General features: G+C 44.5%; 1 protein-coding gene across 1 annotated transcript; it reads left to right on the top strand.

Moving 5' to 3' along the window:
• Positions 1 to 1475: 1475 nt before the first annotated feature.
• On the top strand, positions 1476 to 2101 carry LOC119568963 (histone H2B). The gene has a single exon (XM_037917346.1). The coding sequence runs from the start codon at positions 1669 to 1671 to the stop codon at positions 2038 to 2040; it is 372 nt and encodes a 123-aa protein (XP_037773274.1). The 5' UTR covers positions 1476 to 1668; the 3' UTR covers positions 2041 to 2101.
• Positions 2102 to 11156: the final 9055 nt, after the last annotated feature.

The following is an 11156-nucleotide window of genomic DNA, read 5'->3' as shown; positions in this document are numbered from 1 at the left end:
GTGTTTTTTTTTCCTGGCGGACCTGGTTAATTAGGGGTTTCCAGGCTTTGGTGGTAGCCTGCACAGTCTCCTGTGCTGTCTTTTGGCCACAGCCCTGTATGGTTTAGTTCTTTTTTTTTCTTTCTCCCTAACTTTCTCCTGGGAGATTTTCATGGCCTCCTTCCTGGTGGGACAACTGTTGGCAAATGTCCTATGGGCACCGCCGCAGTTAAGGCATTTTTTAACGGAACTCTTGCAGTCCCTAAAGGAGTGGGTGTTAGAGCCACACTCAGTGCATCTGGCTCTTTTTTCTGACTTGCATTGGGTTTTAAGATGCCCATAAGCAAAGCAGTTCATACATTGTTTAAGTGGCGTAAATCTTTCAAATTCGATTTGCCATGGGGCAACATATACCTTGAAGAGGTATATCCCCTTCTCTTTGATGTTCTTGGCTGTGGCGTGGTCTGAGAATCTTGCTTTTATTATGTATTTATCTTTCATGACATAGATGTCTTCAACTAGAGCATCTGGGAAGGAAGAGGTGATCTCTTCTTCAATCTCTAATGCCGACTCACTAACAACTTGTCGGTCCAGTTTCTTAAAGACAAGCGTAAGCTTAGCCTTCATATCAATAGGAATTATGGGGGAGAAGCCAAGTTTTTCAAGGGTCAGGACGACATCCTTCGAGAAGAGCTTCTCGGCATGGTTGTCGTCCTCGATCAATGCCAGGTAGCCATCATGAATGGTGAAGTACCGAAGTACTCTGATCTGTGCACAAAACAGTGCATTGGCTAGGGTCTCACGCTTTTTGTGGGTGGGACCACCAAGAGCTTTAATTTTGATTTTGGTCATTTTCGTTGCATGGGTCGGGTGAGAGGGTGAAGTGGCCAGGTGAGGGATGACAGGTGAGATGATGGAGGGAGAGAGAGATGGGGAAAGAAGAAGCCTAGGCTCGACCCCCTCTAGTGGCAGACTGGTTGCGTTCTCCAGTGCACTAGAGGATCGGAGCTTTGTGTTGGGCCGCTCCCTTATTGCCAAACCTTGCTACAAAGGGACAACAGGTAAGCAGCGCACCACCCAGACGAATACAAAAGTCCTCGAGGAACTTATGTAGGTCCAGATGACCACAGGAAAGGGAAAGGAGATCAGGAGGAGACAAAGGACACCTATATGTCGCCTCAGACTGCTGGGCCTCTCTATACAGGTTTCCCTGTGATAGAGAGAGCTGCGGGTCTGAGGAGAGGTGTAGTGTTCCCTTGTCACCGTCAATGGGTAAAAAAGAAAAACCGCTGAGGGCAGTGAAAATGCAAATATTCTCTGGAAACAGAGATAATTTGCTGGACATTTACGTTAGCAAGCGATATAATAGCAAGGAAGGGATTCGCGGCGCGATTGAGGCCCCGGTACTCCAGGGTAGCTCAATGACACTTTGAACTGGCCTATTTGCTATTATTGTCACTCTCTTCGCATTGACTGGGTGATCGTGGACCTTATCGCTGTTTGTCGAGCTTAGCTTTTATAGGCGGCCCCGGTTGACTGAGTCAGATTGCGACGGCTGGCATGTGGAACGGACCTCAGATGAGCCAGTAGTCGTGGTCCTGTACGCGGAGGCTGGCATGCGCGTCGAACAATAAAAGGAAAAAGTGAGTGGGGAGCTTCATTCTTCGTGCCGTAAGTACGATTGACATCATGCCACCCAAAACTTCCGGAAAGGCTGCCAAGAAGGCCGGTAAGGCCCAAAAGTCTATCACCAAGGGTGATAAGAAGAAGAAGCGCAGGAGGAAGGAGAGCTACAGCATCTACATCTACAAGGTGCTCAAGCAGGTCCACCCTGACACTGGTATCTCCTCCAAGGCCATGTCTATCATGAACTCTTTCGTGAATGACATTTTTGAACGCATTGCAGCTGAGGCTTCCCGCCTTGCACACTACAACAAGCGTTCCACCATCACCAGCCGGGAGATTCAGACCGCTGTCAGGTTGTTGCTGCCCGGAGAACTGGCTAAGCACGCCGTTAGTGAGGGAACTAAGGCCGTCACCAAGTACACTTCTTCCAAGTAAATCTCTAGGTTGCATGATTTACTTGCCTCCTAGAACAACATCGGCTCCTTTAGGAGCCACAGATCGTGATAAAGCAGATATACAATGACGTTAGTAACCCAATTGCCACCACTACCTTTCCTGCTAGTACTAGTACTACTAGTAGTAGTATTAGTACTACTACTACTGCTACTACTACTACTACTACTACTACTACTGCTGCCACCACTACCATTCTGTCCTATAAGTTTATTTATTATTACAACATTGTGTAAGCATAGTTACTACTACTCCCGATTACTGTCCTACATGTTTTATTATTATAAATCAACATTGTGATAATCATACTCTACTAGTCCCTTAACCATTATGTCCTATAAGTTAATTTATTCTTACCAACATGTGATAATCATAGTCTCAAATAAGAATATGACACTATCCATATCAATGTGGTATTTAGAAAGAAAAACACATTTCCCCCCCGCCTAATTCAAGGAATGTGCAAATCAGGATAGTAGTTCACTAGGGCCTACTACTTACTCTACTAAACACTACTCCTCCTACTCCTGGTATTTTATTTATTTATTCAGTAGATAGCCCTGGGATCATGGCATTGTTGTTTATTCTGGTCACTCAAATGATCCATTAGATAATGTTTAGTGTTAGTGTGGTCTTGATTGCAAATATAATATATATATTATAATTATATATATATATTGTGGTGTATGTATAGGTTCTTATATCGTTATCTGAATGTAGTAATGATAAGGGAATGAGAAGAGTGTATGTGTGTGTGTTTATGTATATATTAAGACATTATTTATATATAGTATATATACTTAGATATATACAATATAATATACTATAATGAGAGAGAGAGAGAGTGTGTGTAATATATATAGTATACACCACACACACAATACTATATAATATATATACAATGAGAGAGAGGGTGTGTATAATATACAGTATTTTCAAACATATAACATAATATACATATATACGCAATATAATAGACTATAATGAGAGAGAGAGAGAGAAAGTGTGTGTTGTCTGTAGGTTATATATGACAGTATTTATATACAATTATATATATGATAGTCTATAGATGTGTTGGGTGTGTGTGTGTGTGTGTCTATATAAATACATATATATTACACAATAGATATATAACCATTAAGCGAGAGTGTGTAATATGTGTGTATATATATACAATATATATGTATACAGGTATGTATGTGTATATATAATGTATACATTTATATCTATATATTAAATATATATTATATGATAGAGAGGGAGTGTATGTGTGTTTATTATAATATACAGTATTTATATACAATATATATATAATATATATATATATATCTATATATATAATATATGTATGTATGTATGTGTATATATATATTATACGCAATATAATATATATTATTATATATAATGAGAGAGAGTGTGTATGTGTGTGTATATATAGTATGTGTTATATATGTACTAATATGGTGACATGTATATCTGTTATATATATAGATCACGATAATATGATAGAATTGTTGTATGGTATATTATATGAGAGAGGTAAGTGTATGTGTGTGTATATTATACACTATCTTATATTAGCATAATATATATCTGAGGTATCAGTATACTATATATATATTCTATATATTAATACTAGACTATAATATGATGTTGTTGTGTGTGCTTTGTGTCTGTTATATACTATAATATATTTATATATAATATTATATATTAGGGTATATACAATGAGAGAGAGTCTATATATTTACGTATTTTATACAATATATATATATAAGATATATAACAGATACACACAACACTTATGATATCATATACAGAGGACAGAGAGATAGTGTATGTGTTATATATACAATATATATATGTATGTATGTATATTATTATAATTAAGAGAGGCTGTGTATGTGTGTGCGTGCAGTGGTGTACATTTGTATGTATATGTGCTTATCACATTATATACCGTGTTGTTTTACATATGATTAATGCACTATTATTTTCTCTTGCCGTTCTGTGTACATGTAACCCCATTTGATATGACTTGTCTGTATTTCAATCTCTGAGAATTAATTTTGGCCCTGAAAGGGCCGAGGATAATAGTTTTTTGTGTTGTCAGGTATGCAATCAGAAGACCTTAGGCGCGTCTCCGGCGGGATCGGTCGAGCAAGTTGGATGTCTTAGGCATGATTTGTGACTCCTTCTTCGGCGTGGATACGCCAGGTGTTGGTTGTCCTCGAAAAGCAGGCCCGACCAGGTAATCCTCGAAGCTTCCTTGCAGCCATGACAGCGAGAGTACTGGATAGCGGGAAGTCAGTTCTTGAAGTCCCTGGGCAACTCCTGCTTGAAACTATGAGGGACGCTGGAAGGCTCAGCTTGCGTGATAGGAGCTCAGTCTCTTCTGAGTAACGTACGGATTCTCACGGACGGTGCCCGTGGTTCCAGCGCCCTGTAACGATGGGTGCTTCATTGAACACCCTAACATCTTACTGTTAGCAGGTGGCAAAGACTACGTGCTGCACATTGGTCGGCACAACCTGCTTGCGGGGGGACTTGCCTCTCCGGTAGACTTACGTTGCAGTCTGCTTGGTATGCTGCCATGTTGCGAAGTTTGTATCTTATCGTAGCATATGAAATCGCCTCGCTCACTGCTACAAGACTCAAATTTTTCAGGAGAGCGAGCGGGGGACCTGGCCGAGTACGGCCTGTAGGGCTAGCGAGAGTGTGTGGCTTAATCCACGCCTATTTCTGCTCGGGTAATATTGGCCGGAATACGGCACCATGTGAGGTCCTGTAACGCGGCCGATCCTTGGACGCCATGTTGGATTCCAAGTTGATTGTGTGAAGCAAATGGCTATGGCCAAATCCTTGCAAGCCTTGTGCCGCGGTGAGCTTTGTCCGATATAACCGGCTTAGCAGACAGGTTTGTTATTTGCAGAGCGATCAGTTAAGATAATCCGCTCACTTAGTCTCGGCCGGCCCTCTCCGCACGCAGTAACGTGGGCCCGGGTAGCCTTATTTAACTCGCTCTCCTGCGCCAACCCAGGAGGACATTATCAGCCGGAAACTGTTCGCTTCTCAGGGTACGACGTCTACGGCGTTGCCTACGTGTTCCGATGCGCAAAAGATGCCTGATGACCTGGTAGAAGGGTGCAACAATGTTCCTGCTCCGCACTAGCCATTCACCGCACCTGTGGAGAAAGATGTTGAATTCTCTTGCGCGTCGATATTGCACTGGCCTGGGGGACCCCTGAAATTGTCCAACGATGTACAGCAGTGCCACACTGTGGATAGTAGCCTTAGATCATCAGCCAGGTATGTGCTTCCGCAGCGAAACGAGCCGCGTGATCATAAGGGGGATACTTCAATGCACCCCACCCCATCTCGTGCTCCCTGCAGGGTACCCGGATGCGGCTGGTGCCCGTCACATAGCCACGTGCTGCTGAGACATTCCCGCGAGATCGCTCTCACTCACACAGCCAGGGAATTCCCAACCGCACTGTGATAGGGGGGTCCTAGACCTCACCACTGGCCACTGCGACTCTGGTGGATGAGGATTGGCTGGCGTGTCGATGAGACCGTCACTAGTGACCATTATGGGCATCTATAAAAACCCTCATGGATAGTGGCCCAGCCGAAATACCCACGACCGAATCCAAGATCGGAAAACAGACAAGGCCAACTGGCAGGCGTTCCAGAGCGCCTTGTAGCCCGCTGTCTGGAAGCAATGAATACCCACACAGAGGGAAAATGTGGAGTGCTACAAGCCAGACTTGTAAATGGCGCCCCCTCCCCCAAAAAAAAAAAAAAAAAAAGAACCTCCACCCCATTGATGAGGGCACGCCTCACTGACCATACCCAAAACTCGGCCTGGGTACCAGGAAGTCGACAAGGACGCCTGGTTACTTCAATGACGAATATTAGGGAGGTCACCACAGGGTAACATGTGCCGAAAACATTTCCAAGGCAAAGACCCCACGACAAACCTAGCCCTCCTCAGAGGGTATTCGGCCGGTGAGGGATCCAAGGAATACTGCCACAGAGTGAGGCAGGAAAAGTGGCTGGCATGGTGTGAGTCTTTCGATCACCGTCCACCCTCCAGAGCTATGGCACGGTTCAAGCGAGCCACCACCTCTCAGACCCCGAGATGCCACGCACCACGACCCCCATATGCGAGCCAACAGACTGGCTGCAAGAGTTCTCTCGAGAACGAGCAGCGACATCGGCCAGCCGAACTGAGGGCAAGAAACAAGACGCCTACATAAAACCAGACAGACTTTTGCTCACATCCAACAGAAAGAGGGCAGCCGAACCCGATAACTCAACGTTCTCTTTTCTCTGATAGGAAGACTCTTCCATAGTCGATGCACACAAAGCCAGTACGCAACTCATCCCCGCGATGACGGATCTCGTACCCCATCATCTCCCGCCTGGGACTGTAGGTGACTTGCATTCCTGCAACGCATCACAGGTCCTGGGAACTTCCACTCCTACCCCAAGAGCTGAAGAGGGCTACCATAGTTTTCCCCCCTAAACCAAAGGAGCCGGGGAAAGTACCCGCCCCATCTCTCTCCTCACTGTCTGGCAAGACGCCGAAGGATGGTACTGAACCGGCTCAATGGAAAATGGGAGCCCCACACGAACACCTCCACGGTTCACCAGGGCACATGAAGCACAGCGTTGCATAGCAAGCCATAGCCACGCTCTTTGAGCAAAATAAACAACGGGCGCATACTGTGGCAGTATTCCTTGACCTGGAGAAGGCTTTTCGAATGGCAAGTCCTCTTCGCCATTCAGGAGGCCTGATCCAAAAAGGAAACAGATGTAATCTCTTTGCTTGATCGTGACTACTTTCGAATAGAAACAGCCAGAGTCCAATTCCAAGGTCACTCTATCACAGCACACTATGGCCACTAGAAATTGAACGCACAGGGTGGGGTTCTCAGTCCAGCCCTTTTACCACACAATGTCCGTATCCTCACATAAACCTCCCCGTGGGGTGCAAAATCATCTCCTATGCAGACGATCTTTGCTATACATCTCCACTGGACCACATCAGCCCTAAACAACGCCCAGCGTTGTCTGGATTGTACCGAGGAGTGTTGCAGGACAGGAACTAAAGATCCTCTGCAGCCAAATCAATTGGCCATGTCTTTGAGACAGAGCAGTTCAAGGCACAAGTCTGAAATTCCAGGGAATGACCTGGAGTGGGTTCAGGAATACCTGTAAAAAAACCCTTGGGTAAGGATAGACGCGGACCCTCTCCTTCTCCGCCAGGAGGTCCGTACCTCTTGTGCTTGACAGAACAAAGGGCAAGACTGTCTAGTCGCCATCAGAACCAGAGTAAATGATGGAGACCGCATAGGGCCAGCACACAGATACTAAGATATCGCACATATCTCTCTTACAGGTGTGTTCCTGTCCAGGCCCATTGTAGACTATGCCTCCCTCGCTCTGATTGGCATCAGAAGAAAATATAAAACGATTGGAGACGTCCAAAACGAAGCCTGCCAGGGTTCATTCTGGGTGCCCAAGGTGGGCGAAGTCCTCAACCTCCTAGTGGAGACAAACCTTCTCCACCTTTGGCCTCAAGAATTGATCAACGGCAGCCCAATTCTATCAAAGGTCTCCAGGCTCCCAGGAACACAAGCCTAAGAACAAAATAGTCAGACGCCTAGAACAGATACGACTTGTTTGCAACACTCCTGGCTGTCTCACACAGCCAGTGTGCTAATAACGCCATTCAGCTCAGCTCAAAGAACCACTACTGGCCAAGGGGCATGGGGACTGCCCCACAACCCTGGACTTTGTCGAAGCTCACGCCGTGGGCACAAACCTCGATAGAGTTCTCGTCTCATGGGACTGCAAGCAAAAAGAATGAATATGGCACGCGTCTTCGCCACTAAGGCAGAACCCAATTGGGCCCCGAGGGGTCATTGCAAACCTATTCATGCGCCTCTCCGGGGAGCCTGACATATTACACAGACGGATCGTTCCGATCCCTTGACACCCCACTGCCAGGCGCCGGCTTGCAGCAAGGGATGCAACAATAATCCATGGGGTAACAGACAAAACGCTCCTCGCTACGGCATAGGTAGTTGCTATCATGGGAACACTGAAGACACGCGTCCAGGAGAAAAGGTCACGTAGGTCATACCCAAAGACTCCAATCTGGAGCCTCGACTGTCTTCAGCAGCGCTCAACTAGATACCACCGACAACATTCTGTAACCTCCTGGACAACCATCGGTGGCCACAATACACAAAGGATGCTTGCTGCAGGGTAGAAGAATTATCATAAACTTGGTTCCCAGCCATATAGGGATCAGAGGCAATGAAAGCTTGCTGACAGATTAGTACGAAATCGGCGTGGGGTATGCCCCCACTATACACATTCATTTCCATGTGATCAGTGATATGACCGTGTCTAGCAGCCGAAGTGTTACTCTATTAGGTAGTAAAGTGTTGTAACTGTTTGGTGTGTCCACGCCCAACTCTCCTTCTCTCCTGCAGCTTCACAGTAGAGGAAACGAGACATTCCCCCTCGGCCAGCTGGTACTCCAGATGCCACAGGCTATGAAACCACTGCACTCTCTGAATAAACAACAGAGGTACCGAAGTCATTCTGCACAGAATGCGCTAGGTTACCACTGTGCTGGCAGATCATACAAACAATAGAACCTGAAGAGAGGTGTTGCATGCATTGTCGGCGAGCCGAACGCCACACTGAAACACTACTTGGAGAATTGCGTGCACTAAACGCAATTCCTAAGACAAACCTCGCCCACAGAACACAGTCCGTCGTGCTGGTACAAGAGATTATGCGAGATGCTTACCCACGGCTACAGAGCGCCTGCTGGCAATCCCAACCGCCACGTTATATGCCCACCTGAGCAAGTGTCAGACCTACAAATGAGTACACGCACAATCAAAAAGTGTGTATCCCTACAGGGCCGCCGTCCGGGCCATAAGTGAAGGCGGGCGAGCCAGACCTTTTCGCAAATCTCAGCAAGCAAAGCAAGCAACAAGGGGAGCTCATTCTTCGTGCCGTAAGTACGAGTTTGACACATGTGCCTAACCTCACTAAACTTCCGTGAAGAGGCTGTCCAGTCACGAAGGCCTGTTGTCACAGCAGAGTCCAACAAGAGTCCTGATCACCAAGGGTTGCTAAGAAAAAGCAGCGGCAGGAGGAGGAGATGCTACAGCCCGACTCTACATCTACGTAGGTATCCACAGTCCACCCTGACATGGGGTATCTCCTCCAAGGCCATGTCTATCATGACACTCGCTTTTCGTGCACTGACATTTTGAACGCAATTCAGCTGAGGCTTCCCTCCGCTATTGCATACACTACACTAGCGCGTTCCCCATCACGCAGCCGGGAGATTTCTTGTTTAACCGCTGTACAGTTGTGTGGCTGCCGCGGAGAACTGGCTAAGCACTTTGCCGTTATGAGAGGTGACTAAGTCGGTCTCGTCACCAGTACCGTCTTCCAAGTAAATCTCTAGGCGTATTGCATGATTTACTTGCCCCTAGAACCAACAATCGGCTCCCTTTAGGAGCCTACTTACTTTCCTGTTCGTATAAAAATCGATATCCAATGACGTTAGTAACCCAATGCCACCACCTACCTTTCCTGCTAGTACTAGTACTACTAGTTAGTAGTATTAGTACTTTTGACCTTACACTACTGCTACGACTACTTTTGATATCTTAACTACTTTTAACTAACTACTATACTGGCTGCCCCCAGAGGACCACTATTACCATACTGGGTCTCTATTGAGTTCATGTATTTTTGTCCAAACATTGTGAGTGAATATAATTATACTCCTATTACTCACGTTTGCTTCTAAGGAACATTACCACCGTATTAACCTGTCCTATCGTGAAGTTTATTTATATTACCAACTCTGTGATAATTCATGTACTACTTTACTGCACTCCCTATTCGGTCCCTACATGTTTATTATTATCACATTGTGATAATCATACTACTAGTCCCAGTACCAGTATGTCCTCATGTTCCGTTAATTTACAGTAATCTTCTTACCATATACACTTGTTGGATCATCATAGTCCTCCAATAGACCGAATAGAGGATGACACTATCCATACTCAATTAGGTATTAGATAAGAAACAACACATTTCCCCCTATTCATAGGATATGTGCAAATCGGATAGTAGTTCACTAGGGCCTAACTACTTACTTTCTACTAGCACACTACTCCTCCACTCACTCCTGGTATATTTATTTATTTTTATTCAGTAGAAGACCTTTGGATCATGGCATTTTGTTTATTCTGTCACTCAACACATACACTCCAAGTGAGCCATAAGATATATGTTTAGTGTTATGTGGTCTTGATGTGCAATATATTATCTTATATTTTAATATGTATCATCTAGTAGATTATTTGTGGTGTGGGTATCATGTAATTATATATGTATCTAATGTATATGTCTCATAGGGAATGGAGAGAGTGTATGTTGTTTTTGTGTGTCAATGTATACCTATTTGCCTGGCGAGTGCCCATAGATACATTATTTATTATGATCGCGCTCTATATATATAATATATATATAGAAAATTATATATATACATACACACACACACATACACTCTCTCATTCCTATATCATATACATATTTTTAAATTTTGTACTGTTACGATCTTAATACCTTCACACACACCAATACCTGATTGCTTATATATATAATATATAGTATATATATTGCAATCAAGACCACACTAACACTAAACATTATCTTTATGGCTCACTTTGAGTGACAGACTAAACAAATGCCATGATCCATAGGTTCTATCTACTGAATAATAAATAAATATACCAGGAGTAGGAGGATTAGTTGTAGTAGGAAATAGTAGTAGGCCCTAGTGAACTACTATCCTGATTTGCCATTCCCTTGATTAGGCGGGAATGTGTTCTTTTCTTTCTTAATACCATTGTGTGTGTTATGGATAGTGTCATTATTCTATTGAGACTATGAGTATCACATTGTTGGTAGAAATAAATTAACTTATAGGGACAATAATGGTCTGGACTAGTAGTATGTTTATCACAATGTTTGATAATAATAACATG

This window comes from Penaeus monodon, unplaced genomic scaffold, assembly GCF_015228065.2.
Source record: "Penaeus monodon isolate SGIC_2016 unplaced genomic scaffold, NSTDA_Pmon_1 PmonScaffold_11820, whole genome shotgun sequence".
Lineage (NCBI taxonomy): Eukaryota > Metazoa > Arthropoda > Malacostraca > Decapoda > Penaeidae > Penaeus > Penaeus monodon.
The sequence above is the reverse complement of the archived record's forward strand: the minus strand, read 5'-3'. Positions and strand labels throughout refer to the sequence as shown.

Bases quoted from the DNA above. Each gene is read 5' to 3' on its own strand.
- LOC119568963 (XM_037917346.1), top strand. From the start codon at position 1,669: ATGCCACCCAAAACTTCCGGAAAGGCTGCCAAGAAGGCCGGTAAGGCC.